The sequence below is a fragment of the Coenobita brevimanus genome, chromosome 90 (assembly GCF_032717465.1).
Source record: "Coenobita brevimanus isolate Jiangsu-jjx chromosome 90, ASM3271746v2, whole genome shotgun sequence".
NCBI lineage: Eukaryota > Metazoa > Arthropoda > Malacostraca > Decapoda > Coenobitidae > Coenobita > Coenobita brevimanus.
In genome coordinates, this window is record NC_137043.1 from 31456007 (window position 1) to 31471906 (window position 15900).

The window sequence follows — 15900 nt, forward strand, 5'->3', positions numbered from 1 at the left end:
TTTTTTCCATACTATACTTACCTCAAACACCTCATTTCACTCTTTAATGTTCTTTATTGGTGTAAATAGGGTGTTAGGAGCTATGCATGTGCAGTAGGAAGGTGTTTTTCTGAGTTAGGCTAGGTTAGGGTCCATAAGTACCAGTCCAGGAGCCAGTAACCAGAATGTTTAATATTGTATGAACCTACCTCAAAACCCTCATTTTATGCTTCTTTTGCATTTATTTCAGTCATTTATGTGCCTTATTGGTGTGATTTGGGTCTTAAATAGGTGCTATGCATGTCCAGAGGGAGTTGTATAGGTGTTTCTCTGAGATAGGGTCCATAAGTACAAGTCCATAAGCTGGGGCCCAATATCCGGACAGGACCACTATTTGGACCTGCCTATGGCCCTATTAAGTCGGATATTGGAGGGATTACTGCCAACATTCCTTTCCATCCACACAAAAAGTTTCCAGTGGTAATCGTTAAGAAAGAATGTACAGTTCATTTATTTATCCACATCCCTCGACCCTGTTCTCTTCATTAACCCCTTCAGTACCGTGACCTCTTTTTTAGTTATATTCTTGCTATTCCAGACGGTTTTCTTCAGATTATGAGAGTTTTAAGAGTTGTAAAGTTTGATGTAGCCTTCATTTACCCTGCTACAAAATGAGATACCCCCAACTCTTCTTCAGCTTGATTTCGTACTTTATTATTATTATTATTATTATTATTATTATTATTATTGCTCTTTGTAGACGGTTTTATTAAATTGATGGGAGACTTTAAAATGTAGACTCATGACCTTCAGTACCCCTTTCATTACCATAGATCTTTCGTAGGCTGAATAAAATATAGTAGGATGATAATGAAAATATAAATTACGTCTCAGGGCTCAAGAAATTAGGCTGCATAAAATTGTCTGGTGGTAGCAAGAATACACCAATAAAAGGGCCTGATGAACTGAGGGTGTTATCGTGGCGTGTACTGGTGAGGAACCTGGAGTCACTCAGCGTTATGTTTCTGAGGTTACCCATGAAGGAATAAATGTTAAACTGGTTCTCATGTATTTATCAACTTCCTGCTTCAGCAGTGTAAAAGTAAAAATAGTCGTAGTAGTTGTTGTTGTTGTAAATAATAATAATGGTAGTAATAATTTGGTGGTATGTGGGGGCGCTCACCATCCACTCACTCGATGTAGTGCTGCTCTCGGGTGACCGTCCTTTCATCTCTTCCTTTCTTCTTTCCTGCCTTCCTCTTCTGTCTTTCTTTCCTTCTTTCTTTTCTCTTCCTTCTGTCTGTGGGTGACTCTACACTGAGTGAGAAGCCTAATGGTTTGTTGTTCACCAGGAAGCCATTTATTACGCTGGGTGGTAACCATATAACCAAACTATGGCGCCTGGTGGTTTAGTCGGTAATTAAGGCGTTCCAGCCGGATTGAACCTGTGTAGGTTTATATCCAAGGGATGGTTGGAGTTTATTGCTCACGTAACGCCACTCAGAGATGAGTGAGGCTGGTCACTCTCATCTTAAATGTCAGGACTAACTTGCCTAGCACAGGGCTTCTACGCTCCTTATGGGGCCACACTGGATTAGATGATGTAATGTAATAATAATTTAAATGTACTGTGTATGTATATGATAATTTTCTTATGCTTTTTCTTTTAATTTCGTCGGCTTAATTTGTAAGATAATTTGTTTTCATTTGTTTTCATGTGGACCTACGATAAATTGTTTGTATATGTGTCTTACTTTCGCAAGCTTAAGTTATGTATAAGATCCTTGGTTTTAGTTTATGTTTGTACATGTGTCTTCTTTCGTGAGCTCAGGTTATGTATAAGATCCTTGGTTTGTGTTTATTTTCTTATGTCTTACCCATAAATTGTGTAGAAGACTATTTATTTACCCATGCTAGGGTTGTGCTTAAGATCATTTATTTCTGCTTTTTTCTTAATTTATTGAGCTTAAGATCATTTGTTTATGCTTTTGTCTTAATTTCTGGAGATTTAGTTGTGTAAGGTCAGTTGTTTATGTTCATGTCTTAGCGGTAACTAAATAAATCTGCCAAAACTTCGAATCGAAACAAGACTAAAATTATAAAGTGGAAAATGCGACAAGGCAAAACGATTTCTGGGTTTAATTTGCTGATAAATTTTTTTATACGAAAGATTAAGATCTTTTAAGATACGGGTCTTGGACACTGACATAGAGCCATATTTTAATTAGTATTGGTGACTTCGTGTCACCAGTTCTTTGGCGATTTATCAGTTATACCTTATTGTCTTGTGAGTTACTGATGTAGATTGTTTTCTTTTTGGCTTGTATGATTTGTAAGGACTGGACGATAGGCCAAATGCCAAAACCAGCTTTCTAGCAGTTGCTGGAAGAGGTTGAGAAAAAGTATTTTGGTAAGTATTATGTTCTGTACTGTACTTCTCTTCACGTTTTCCAGGACATTACACTTCATTTGTTAGATTATTTGTTAGACTGGTAGTTTCTGCTAGTCACCTCTGAAGTAGGTCCCTTGATATCTGACACAGGTGGTGGTGGCAAGGTTATTTTCAAGCTGTATAGTGGCATAGCATAACGCACTAGTGTATTATGGTTTTGTTCATTGCCAATGAGGTGTATCACTTAACGAACACCATCCTGTATAGTATTTGACAAATTATGATTTTAGTATATTCGTGATTGTTATTTGTATTGTAGCACTTGAAATCTTAATTATTCTTCAGCAGTAATTTATTTACTGTACAGTTGTGGTCAATTCCTTCGCAGTGTCATGAAGCAGGTTTTATTGTAAACTTCGTGTGCGTCGTAAAAGTTGGAGTCTCTAGGTGCTTGTGTAAAAGGGTTATTGAAAACAGCTAGAAAGGGGTTAATGAGCATAGCTAGAAATTAAATTAGGGTTCAGTTTTGAGGATTGTTATGAAATACTTACTCTTAGGTTTCTGTACTGAACATATGAACGTTGAAGGTCTCGATATTGGTATATGGATAAACGGATGCTACTACTTACATTTTATTTCAGAAGAGTTATAAAAGAGCAACGAGTCTTTTTTGACGGAGTGCCACGAGTTCTTTAGAGACAGTCTTCTTGAGTCAACCCTCTGCACCAGCTGTCTTCACACCACCTACGGGAGATAAACACAGCAGCCAGGATCATTGAGGAAAGTAAAAGGTTTAGTGTTTTATACCAAAAGATAAAAGTTGGTAGTTTAATCATCTGCAATATCAGTAAATATATCTTAGTTATGCAGTAACAAGAAAACACTCATACCATCTTCCAAACTGACTTCCACAAAACCTCTCACAGCCTTTTACGAGACAATTTCTCTTGATATGACAAAGAACCCTGGTGCAGTCCCTCGGGATCCTTTTATGTAACCAGGTCCCCTTACTGATCGCTCAGATCTATAAGAAACTAACAAACACTTGCGAATCACTACAGATCCTCCGCGGAACATCCCTGTAAAATAGTATCTCTACATAAGAATACACTGTAACCCTCTACGAAGTGCAGCAACCCTCTACAGAATAAAGTAATCCGTACGTTGTAGTTCTCCAGGAGATTCAGTAACCTCCCTCAAAATACAGTACTCCTCTAAGAAATACATGAACTCAACACAGCCTCGTATGAAGTCCAGAAATCCTGTACAGTAGCCCTCTGTGAAACTTTCCGATCCCCAAGTTTCTCGGCAACAGTTCAAAGTCGGTGAATTATAAATGGCACTCAGTTCAAAGTTGGTTTATTGTCAGTTAGTTGCATCAAAATAAGTTTTTACAATTATTGAAGGTGATTCCAAATTATCAGTAATTGAGCTGGGAGCAGGGGCAGTGAAGTGGCATTGGACGGCGACATGGAGGCTATTTGCTTGTGGCTTCCCCTTACGGGATTGAGGCGTCTGGCAATAGATAGATAGTAATTGAATTTTTCACACTGATTAGTTTATAAATGCAGTTTTAACTAATCACAAATTATATTCCTTCAGAGTAATTATTAGTTCAAAACATTTTAACAAGATAATCCTCGCGATTATGGCATACAAAACGTGACACATACCAGTTTTCAAGAAGGCGTAGACTACGCAGCACCTTTGCTCAGAGATTTCCTGTGCATATTACGCCCTGGTTATTCTATTACGCTGTCTTTTACGCCCTCGTTATTTTCTTGTGCAGTCATTCTAGTATGGCTAAAGCTCGTCTCACTAACACAGAAGGGGTTAGGATAAAACTTATTTTAAATCACTGTGGAAGAGGTGGTAGGAAAGCTACTGAGACAACCACCCTATGACTGACATAATGGACCCTGTCTTGTCCTAACAAATTAATCTGGTGTTTGAATGGATTATTTATGTTCATGGCAGTGATAAACCTAACGCTCTTAGGCTCCATTTGGCAAAAAAAAAAAAAAAGGTTCCTAGAACTGTCTCGACTATGAAAGGGTTAATGGTGACAGTATTAATTCTCAGGTTTCTAGGACTGCTGAATAAAACAGTCTAGTGCTTTGTGGAAAATAATATCCTACAATTGTCCCGACCATGAAAAGGTTAACACACAGTATTAATGTTCTGAATCATCTTACGTAAACGTCTGGCGAGTTGTCCCATCCATGACAGCTAATGGAGTTACGTCTAAACCTTTAACTACTAGGATATCCCTCAGCACTACAAAATCTGCAGGAAGCCTGAATAGAATATTGATAGGCAGGAATATATTTTAGTGCAGTACTAAGTACTGCATTTCATTATTTTGTCGACACTTATCAAAATACTTTAGCTCAGGCGTAAACATATTCGACTAATAGCGATGAGTATGTTGCGTGCGTCCTTTTAGACCCCATTTTTTTAACACATCACTCGTAAACAAGATCATTTTACTGCGACTTCGCGTCCAAACACTACCTCTGACAGGATCTTGTTCTTAGGTCAATCTGGGGAAAAAAAAAAATGGTGCCAAATCTAATCTGACCAAGCATTTATCAGCTGCTTTTATATACAGATACCAACAAAAACGTACAATCAGCAACATCCATTCGGTGTCGCTAAATTTTTGTGCCGACACAATCGTACGCCATCTTGCAGTGTTAAATCTTTGGTACTTCATTCGTGCTAATGCCAGGCTATTTTGTTCAGCTTACAGAGTTGTTAGTTTAGGAACTGGAAAATCTCCATTAATTTCTTCAGTACCATGACATCTTCAAAGGCCAGGAGCCAATCTATTACCTCTGGTTGATGAGAATGGTGGCTGGCGTACTGACGGTGGTTGGCATAAGCTATGGTGGTTCTAACGATGGTGGTTGTTGCAGGTATGGTGACCGGTCGCTCGTAGTTCCGCTTTGGTGAAAAATGTTTTCGCATTCTCAGTCTGTAAAACACAAGTAAATCAGTACATTGTAATAAAACATTTACTGGACTTGTCCCTCTCAGTACCGTGACCTTTTTTCTTGCTACTGCCATATTTTCTTCATAAATTCATCGTCAGATTATGGAACGTATAAAAGTACTAAAGTTTATATGTCTGTCTATCTTTCAATAGCCAGACACTTTAGTAAGGGGAGGGGGGTGAACAAATTTCCAGCATGTCTCCGTCCTATGCCATCAGCTTTCCTTCCTTCCAACTCACCACTCAGTACCTTTCCACAGAATGCAGTATTAAGAGCTGTCTAGACCATGAAAGGCTTAATAAACATCCAGGCTCCGAAAACTTTATCTAAAAAAAAGTCTGACAGCTGTGTGTTATCCATACCATCTGTGTCGATATTGAAGACATAAGAAACAAACAAAGGGATGTTAATGAGTAGCTTGGAAAATAAATCGTTAAGGAAGAGATGTTAGGAGAATACGAACCATAGCTTTCATTATCCCCTTCACTGCCATACTATTCTAACTTGGCCTAAAATTGCCATCTATTTTGCATACTTAGCTAAGACACTGACACTAGAATATAGTGTATTAGTCACGAAGAGATGCTGTGGAAAGATTGTAGAGCTGTATAATTTTTTAAGAGAATGGGCTTAGTACGTAACACCTCTTCCTTCGAGAATTATTCCATATATTGCACCTTAGAATCCGCATGTAGGCAGCAAGAACAAAACCAGGCTTTATATTGAGAAGGGAGGCCTCGTACGTAACACCTCTTCCTATGCGAATTATCCCATACAGTATATTGCACCTTAGTATCGGCATGTAGGTAGCAAGAATAAGACCAGGTGTTATCTTCGTACTCAACACCTCTTCCTTTGCGAATTATTTTATACATTGCACCCCAGTATCCGTATGTATGTTACCAACTATATTAATGTGAAAGTGTGAAATGCAAAATAAATGGCAAAGGAAGAGGTGCTACGAAGCAACCTAATGAGGGCCAGTGAGATTTCGTGTATGCTTCCCAACTCGTCCTTCCTAGCGAGTAATTTTCCACATTCTACATTCTCTCTCTCTCTCTCTCTCTCTCTCTCTCTCACAGCTTAGGGGAGACTTGGGGGGGGGGGTTGATGTGGCTTTCATCAACCCCTTCAGTCGTTATATATATATATATATATATATATATACCTTCCAGACGATTTTAAGTAATGGAGATTTTTGGAGGCAGATTTTGGGGGGTCGTTTGCTTGAGAGAGAGAGAGAATTATTGTTTTAGTAGTAATTTGGTTGTGGTGTGTGTGTGAGAGAGAGTATTGATAATCATAGATAATTCCTGCCACTACTGGTTTATATACTGTGTCGTTTGTGATAATATTTACCAACATACTCTCGTGTTAATCTCTGGTCACAGCTCAACATTTAAGACGGAGACATGGATATTTTGCGCCAAGTTAAAGTGAGTGGAGTAATACGTACGATTTTATTTTATCTCTGAATAGACTTTCTGAAGAGATTTTTCGAATGCAAAGTAGAGGGACGCCTTCACGTGATGGCACCGATATGTCTTGACAGTGAAGCTGCCTGGATACACAAACATCCTTCCATTTTCACGTATTCTGTCTTCCTGCTTTGCTTCCTTCAGCTCATAAATTAGATACCAATATCACAGTCACAGCCGTCTCCATAACAGCCTTAAAAGGTCCATTAAGTCTGTTGCTGTTTGCTTTTCTTAGTGCTTCTTTGTACTCAGTTCCCTCCCTGTCCCTCAAAAGGACAACGGTGGACAGCACGAGGGCTACTTAGGCCTGCTGTTCCCTCTTCACATTTTATATGAGCCTCCTCCTCCTCCTTCTCCTGCACCTCCTCCTCCTCCTCCTCCTGCACCTCCTCCTCCTCCTCCTCCTGCACCTCCTCCTCCTCCTGCACCTCCTCCTCCTCCTGCACCTCCTCCTCCTCCTGCACCTCCTCCTCCTCCAGCACCTCCTCCTCCTCCTCCTCCTCCTGCACCTCCTCCTCCAGCACCTCCTCCTGCTCCTGCACCTCCTCCTCCTGCACCTCCTCCTCCTCCTCCTCCTCCTCTTCTCTCACCTTCTCCTCCCGCTCCTCCTCCTCCTCCTGCACTTCCTCCTCCTCCTCCTCCTGCACTTCCTCCTCCTCCTCCTCCTGCACTTCCTCCTCCTCCTCCTCCTGCACTTCCTCCTCCTCCTCCTCCTCCTCTCCCTCCCCCTCCTCCCCTTTTCCCTTCTTCTCTTCCTCCTCTTCCTCTTCATTTCCCCCCTGTATTTCCTCCTCCTCCTCTTCCTTCTTTTCCCCTTTCCTGCACTTCCTTCTCCTCCTCCACCTCCTCTTCCCACCCTCCTGCATCTCCTCCTCCTCTTCCTGTACCTTCTCTTCGTCCTCCCCAGGTCACTCCTGCTCCAGCTCCTCCTCCGCTTTATCCTTATCCTTTTCCTCCTGCACCTCCTCTTCGTCCTCCTCTTCCCCCCCTCCCCCTCTTCTCCTCCTCCTCCTGCAATTCCTCCTCCTCCTCCTCTTCTCCTCCTCTTCCCCCTCCTGCATTTCCTCCTCCTCCTCCTCTCCTTTTCTTCTCCTCTTCCTCCTCCTGCACTTCCTTCTCCTCCTCCTTTTCTTTTCTTCCCCCTCCTCTTCCTCAATAACATACTGGTGTATATTTTCTTTATTTTTCAGAGGCTGAAAGTTACAGCTCACCATCCACTCACTCGATGTAGTGCTGCTGTTGGGTGTCTGCCCTCTCCTCTCCTCCATCCTTCTTTCCTTCCATCCTCTTCTGTCTTTCCTTCATTCTTTCCTTGTCCTTCTGCCTATGGGTGACTTTACACTCCCTCTTCTGTCTTTCTTTCCTTCATTATTTCCTCTTCCTTCTGCCTGTGGGTGACTCTACACTGAGTGACAAGCCAAATGGTTTCCTGAACACCAGGAAACCATTTACTACGCTGGGTGGTAACCATATAACCAAATTTTGGCGCCTGGTGGTTTAGTGGGTAATTATTGCACTCCAATCGGATTGAGCCGGTGAAGGTTTATATCCAAGGGGTGGTTGGGGTTTATTGCTCACGTAATGCCACTCAGAGATGTGTGAGGCTGGTCACTCTCATCTTAAATGTCGGGACCAACTGCCTTCCCCCGGGCTCCTACGCTCCTCATGGGGCAATGCAGGATTGGATGATGGATGGAAAGTTACAACCACAGAAAAGCATCAGTAATATATAATGGTTTGCATTAATAAATATTTTGCTGTCTTCATGTTACTTTCCTTTTCCTGTAGATGGTGTAAAAAAAATAAATAAATAAATAAAATCCTTCCCTTAACAGTAGACGAAGGGGAGGAGAGGGGGTAACAGTGTGGGTTGGGGGAAAGGGTGTTGAGAGCGGGGGTAGCTCAGAAATGGGTGGGTAAGTGCGGGGGTACCTCGGAGAGAGGGAGGGTAAGTGAGGGGGTACCTCGAGAGAGGGAGGGTAAGTGCGGGGGTAGCTAGAGTGAGGGAGGGTAAGTGCGGGGGTAGCTAGAGAGAGGGGGGGTCAGTGCGGGGGTAGCTCGAGAGAGGGGGGGGGTCAGTGCGGGGGTGGTGGCGGCGTGGACGGGTGAGAGCTGGGGTAGCTCTAGAAGTGGGGGGATGAGTGTGGGGGTAACGGCAGAGAGGGGGGGTCAGTGCGGGGGTAGCTCAGGAGAGGGGGGGGTCAGTGCGGGGGTGAGGGAGGGTAAGTGCGGGGGTAGAAACGGTGTGGGCGGGTGAGAGCTGGGGTAGCTCCAGAAGTGGGGGGGTAAGTGCGAGGGTAGCGGTGGAGAGGGGGGGTCAGTGCGGGGGTAGCTCAGGAGAGGGGGGGTCAGTGCGGGGGTGTGGGGGGGTAAGTGAGGGGGTGGCGACTGCGTGCACGAGTGAGTGTTTGGGCAGCTCGAGAAGTGGGGGGGTGAGTGCGGGGGTAATTCGGGAGAAGGGGGGTGAGTGCGGGGGTAGCTCAGGAGAGGGGGGGGTCAGTGCGGGGGTAGCTCAGGAGAGGGGGGGGTCAGTGCGGGGGTACCTCAGGAGAGGGGGGGTCAGTGCGGAGGTGAGGGAGGGTAAGTGCGGGGGTAGAAACGGCGTGGACCGGTGAGAGCTGGGGTAGCTCCAGAAGTGAGGGGGTAAGTGCGGGGGTAGCGGTGGAGAGGGGGGGTCAGTGCGGGGGTAGCTCAGGAGAGGGGGGGTCAGTGCGGGGGCGTACGGGGGTAAGTGAGGGGGTGGCGGCGGCGTGCTCGAGCGAGTGTTTGGGCAGCTCGAGAAGTGGGGGGGTGAGTGCTGGGGTAATTCGGGAGAAGGGGGGTGAGTGCGGGGGTAGTTCAGGAGAGGGGGGGTCAGTGCGGGGGTGTGGGGGGGTAAGAGAGGGGGTGGCGACTGCGTGCACGAGTGAGTGTTTGGGCAGCTCGAAAAGTGGGGGGGTGAGTGCGGGGGTAATTTGGGAGAAGGGGGGTGAGTGCGGGGGTAGCTCAGGAGAGGGGGGGTCAGTGCGGGGGTGGCGGCGGAGAGGGGGGGTCAGTGCGGGGGTAGCCCAGAAGAGGGGGGGGTCAGTGCGGGGGTGTGGGGGGGTAAGTGAGGGGGTGGCGGCGGCGTGCTCGAGCGAGTGTTTGGGCAGCTCGAAAAGTGGGGGGGTAAGTGCGGGGGTAATTCGGGAGAAGGGGGGTGAGTGCGGGGGTAGCTCAGGAGAGGGGGGGTCAGTGCGGGGGTAGCTCAGAAGAGGGGGGGGCAGTGCGGGGGTGTGGGGGGGTAAGTGAGGGGGTGGCGGCGGCGTGCTTGAGTGAGTGTCTGGGCAGCTCCAGAAGTGGGGGGGTGAGTGCGGGGGTAATTCGGGAGAAGGGGGGTGAGTGCGGGGGTATCTCAGGAGAGGGGGGGTGAGTGCGGGGGTAGCTAGAGAGAGGGGGGGTCAGTGAGGGGGTAGCTAGAGAGAAGGGGGGTCAGTGCGGGGGTAGAGGCGGAGAGGGTGGGTGAATGCGGGGGTAGTACAGGAGAGGGGGGGTCAGTACAGGGGTTGCTTCATAGAGGACGGGTCAGTGCAGGGGTAACTTAAGAAAGGTGTGAAAGGTTTGAAAGGCTAAGTTTATTCAAGCACGCCCAAGTTGGATTTGGAGTACATAGGGGTTTGTAAAGAACAGAATACAATGCTGTACATTAAGTAACTTAGAAGAGTAAACAAATAGGAATTAAATCATTCATTTATTGGTGGATGATTTATTACGATATAATACATTATTCAGGATTTTCATTAGACACAGGCACTTGGTTTCCTGGTGATGTGTCCTGACGATATGTCCTGGTGATGTGTCCTGGTGATACGGCCTTGTGATATGTCCTGACGATAAATCATGGTGATGTGTCCTGTTGACTTCGCCTATGGTTTGTCCAGGTTCTGTGGTGCAGTGGTTAACACATCCAACTCGCGACTACATGAACTTGAGGTAAATGCCCGTGTGTGTGTGTGTGTGTGTGTTTTGGACGTTTGTGCATATGTGTGTATGTGTGTTTGTGTACTGAGTGTGTGCATTTGTTTCTATGTATGTTTGTGTGTTGGACGTTTGTGCATGTGTGTGTATGTGTGTTTGTGTAGTGTGTATGTATTTCTGTGTATGTTTGTGTATTTGTGTTTGTTAGTGTGTGTGTGTGTGTGTGTTTGTTGGATATATATATATATATATATATATATATATATATATATATATATATATATATATATATATGTGTGTGTGTGTGTGTGTGTGTGTGTGTGTGTGTGTGTGTGTGGGTGGGTGGGTGGACTGCTGTGTTTGCATTTGTGTGCTGTGTGTGTGTGTGTGTGTGTGTGTGTGTGTGTGTGTGTGTGTGTGGGTGGGTGGACTGCTGTGTTTGCATTTGTGTGCTGTGTGTGTGTGTGTGTGTGTGTGTCTTTCTGTGTCGATGTGTGTGTGTGTGTCTTTCTGTGTCGATGTGTGTGTGTGTGTGTGTGTGTGTGTGTGTGTGTTTGTTACCGTGTGTGTGTGTGTGTGTGTGTGTGTGTGTGTGTGTGTGTGTTTGTTTGTTAGAGTGTGTGTGTGTGTGTGTTTGTGTTTGTTACCGTGTGTGTGTGTGTGTGTTTGTGTTTGTTACCGTGTGTGTGTGTGTGTGTGTTTGTGTTTATTACCGTGTGTGTGTGTGTGTGTGTGTGTGTGTGTGTGTGTGTGTGTGTGTGTTTATTAGCGTGTGTGTGTGTGTGTGCGCGGGCTACTGTATATTCTTGTTAGCTTCAGTTGATTTCATTCAACATATGATAGTTTTTCTAACTAGGGACTAGATTACTGTTTACATTAATCCATTCATTAATATCTATCCCTTCTCACCTGAGTAAAAAATCCGCTGGAGATAGCAAGAATAACGTGAAAATAACTTAGTTAGCTAATTTACATTTTTCTTGACACAGGCACTTGGTTTCCTGGTGATGTGTCCTGGTGACGTCGCCTGATGATTTGTCCAGGGGCTGTGGTGCAGTGGTTAACACATCCAACTCGCGACTACATGAACTTGAGGTCGAGTTTTGGTCCCGTCACACTGGGGACTCCTCTTGTTCCCCCTCAGTCCCTGTTGGCCCAGCAGTACCAATCGGGGACCTGGATGGAACATCGTCTGCTGCCGGTCCTCTGCTAGGGGAAGACTGGCACTCAGCAGAAACTGACTGTATACCTCCTTTACTGAAATAAAACATAATTAGTTGATTTTAAATGTATCTATCTACCTTCTATCCAGTTGTTAGTCTATCTAATCTTGCCACCACCAGACGACATTATTCAGCTGAACACAGATAAGCAATTAGTCAAATCTCCATTAATCCCTTCAGACAAGCGGTCTGCCCAATGCTGAATAACATCGTCGGGAGGTGGCAAGAATAAAATAAATGTCATCGCCCTGATGGGGTTACAGTAAATGCTGCAGGGAAAATGAATCAATGCAATGGAAGGAAATGAATAAAAATGATGAATGTATAACTGCAACGATAATTATAAATAGAAGAACATAGTACAATAGACGCAGCAAAAATAAAATACGATAAAATGGAGAAATGCAACATAATAAATGCAGCTAAATGAACGAAAATAACAACAAATAAAACCAAGTCCTGCGTGTAGGCAGGCAAGGCAATACCAAACTCCTATAGATGGCGATGGTGAGGCTATGGTGAAGAAAATGTGACAAAAGACGCTGGCCTCTGACTGGTTGAGATTACTAGTTTTTGTATGACCATCGGGGACGTCATAAGCAGTGAATGGTACATTTACAATACAACCTTCCTAATCTAGATAAAATCGTCTGGCGGTAGCAAGAATTAGGTATAAAATACCTCGCTAAGGTCTCACCAGCGCCATGTAGCGGGAGTTTTTGTGATTACTGCTACCTGTATCACTAATTCGCTGATTTCTAAGTTATAATATACGTCCTAGCCTCATACACGTGAGAAAAAGCACACAACAGCTGATTTATTAGGGCAGGTTTACCAGAGCATCACAGAAGTATATTTATAGCAACAACAGGCTTAAAAACAACACCACTCTCAAGTTAATATATCAGAGCAATAAAAGCACAAGAAAAGCACCTTATAGCAAAAAAAAAAAAAAAAAAAAAAAAAAAAAAAAGGTGGCCAAATACGCACAAAATGGCGAAGTGGCATCCCTGGGGTGACCGAGGTTATAAAAGGTCGAAAGCTGCCGGTTTCCTACCATTTTGCAGCCTGGAGTCCAGGAGTTGAGAGGTAAGTGGAAAGCTCTGGTCATATCTCATTGCTTGGACTTTGTTAATGGACATTTTAAAAGAAAATTATTCAGTACGTGACACAGTCTCCAAGGTACCGAATATTGTAGACGGCGTGAACTAGCTTTTTCCACAGTAAGTGCGTTTTGGCTTTACAGTGGACAGAAATATGTGGAAAGCCGGCAGGTTTTCCAGCATATGGAAGCCGGCTGGTCTTTTGATGAATAAACCGGCTTTTTTTTTTTTTTTTTTTTTTTTTTTTTTTTTTTTTAGGCAACCAAGTTAATTACTGCACATGTTTATTCGCTAAAAATGCATGAACCAGCATTTCCCACAATAAGTGCGTTTTGGCTTTATAGTGGACAGAAATATGTGGAAAGCCGGCAGGTTTTCCAGCATATGGAAGCCGGCTGGTCTTTTGATGAATAAACATTTTTTTTTTTTTAGGCAACCAAGTTAATTACTGCACATGTTTATTCGCTAAAAATGCGTGAACTAGCTTTTTCCACAATAAGTGCGTTTTGGCTTTATAGTGAACAAATGTGGAAAGCCGGCAGGTTTTCCAGCATATGGAAGCCGGCTGGTCTTTTGATGAATAAACCGGCTTTTTTTGTCAACCAAGTTAATTACTGCACATGTTTATTCACTAAAAATGTTATGGAGGTACACTAGGCGAGATTTAAATGCGGGAATTATGATGAACTTCGAAACATATGGTTCCTTGACCTATGGCGGTACTGCAAATTATCTATATTACACCGGAAACCTAAATAATCCATGTAAAAATGCATTATTTGAACTGGAGAAATATAAATCAAGGCACTAAATATACTTTTAGTTGCAACAACTCCCTCTACCAAGACTTTAAACCCTTCACTCCAATGATGTACTTTATTCTTGCTGCCTAGACAAATTTATTAAACCTAGGAAGGGTCTGTAGCAGCAACGAGATTAAATAAGTTTGTATTACCCTAAAGATGGAAGTGTGCCGTAAGGTGAAGAAAATTGTCTATGGTGCTAGAACAAGCCGACAGGTAGACATCTAGTAAGGCTGTTTAGGAGTTATCTTGCTTTGAACACTTTATCTAGACCCAGATTTTACTCGTACAATTTCCAAAACACATTCAGCCTAGGAAATTGAGATGTCCCCCTGAACTAGGTAAGTGTTCCATAGTATTTTGTTCCTGCCAACGCCAGATGATTTTCACGTCCTTCGAGCCTGAAGGTTAATTCTGGTACCAATTAACCTTTTCATGGTAGAGACAACTCAAATATTCTATCAGCATCAGACTATTTTGAGCCACAGGAGCCTGCGTTTTCATATGGCATCAGTGAACCCTCCCATGGTCGGCATAACTCATAACATTGTATACCAGCTAAGACCTAATGTGTTAATTCAGGTAAGAATCATTGGAGTCTGAGGATAGAGTTTCTGCAAGCGGGCGAGGTTTCAAGGATCTTTAATACCTGCAAAATTTAAGTCTGTATTAAAAATACATCTTTACATGGAGTGAAGGGCGTGGAGAGGCACGAGTCGGGGGAAAGGCAGCCTGATGGCGGAGCACAGGGTAACATGGAGGCGAAGTATGTTCATCTTCCTGGGATTGAGGAGTTTGGCTACACGGTTTCCATATAACTGATATTTCAGTAAAACTGCGTTTTGATATGCTATATTCGTGCTAACTCCAGATTATTTCATCCACCTAGTAGTGAAGGGACTGGTAGGCAGATGCAACGATACACTTCTCACGTAACTTTACCCAAAAGTTACAGCCGTTAATCTTCAGTGTTCTACTGTAACAATAGATTAGTGACTGATTTATGATGCTAGTCATGAAATATGGGAGTGATGCAGAGACAATTGGCATTATCTTATTGTGCCACTGAGCTATGGGAATTAGTGCAAAAGTATGACAGTACGGGCCAAGTAGATACGAACGAACTAATCACATAATTTGGGCTGAAACTCTGGCAGTAGTAGGAACAAAACTAGAGGGGATAAAACTAGTGAACATAAATTCATATGCAATGTACTAATTTGATACATTTCTTTCCAGATTGAAGAGACGAGCAAGAGAGTTCCCAGGATATTTTACTACCATCGCTATTAATTACAACTACCACAGTCGCCATTATCGCACCTGCCGCCCCTACCAACATCGCTACGCCAGTCACAACTCAGATCTGTAAGGTATTTAATATGCATGTATATTTTCTCTTGGGGGGGGGGGAAATAGCTCCCTCAACTGTTAAGTATTCCTTATATGTGTCTTAATCACAATGTCCTGAAGTTTGAGGAAATCGGTAATTTTCGCGTTTGTTTGCGATCCTCTTCTATTTTACACGTAAACTAAAGAAATTCCAACCTATACCATGTTTACCCTAAAACTCTCTTCCTCTTTAAAGCAGAAATATAACGAGATAAACTCTTTTATGCTGCTAGTCTGTTATAATTTCTGCCACTGAACTGTGATGTAAGCTACAAAAGGACGAACAACTGGGCTGAGTTTAGGTGAAAGAATTATTATAACTATGACTGCAACCTTTACTCCATAACCTTTGTATAGCTTGGTCTTAACTTTTGATACTCCTTAAGAATCGAGTGTTAAGATTCACGCCATACCAGACGTACTCAAAGTGGATAAAATTCTATCTCCAATTATTCTTGAAGCATCACTTCATTGGCAATTTTGATTATTACTCTTGCATTCTACTTGTTTTCATATCGACAGTTTGCATAAGTAACATGATACTGAGGTATGAAGTGTAAATTGCAAAAGAGGTGGTGTTACGAAATCTTCATAGCCA

At 43.4% G+C, this 15900-nt stretch overlaps 1 protein-coding gene across 1 annotated transcript in view; it reads left to right on the plus strand.

Moving 5' to 3' along the window:
* LOC145411660 (uncharacterized) overlaps window positions 1-10658 on the plus strand; it is a 148029-nt gene extending 137371 nt beyond the window's left edge. Inside the window, exon 17 of the mRNA XM_080281665.1 lies at window positions 10608-10658. Within this exon, the coding sequence (XP_080137791.1) occupies window positions 10608-10658 (51 nt within the window). The remainder of the gene's footprint in view (window positions 1-10607) is intronic.
* Window positions 10659-15900: the final 5242 nt, after the last annotated feature.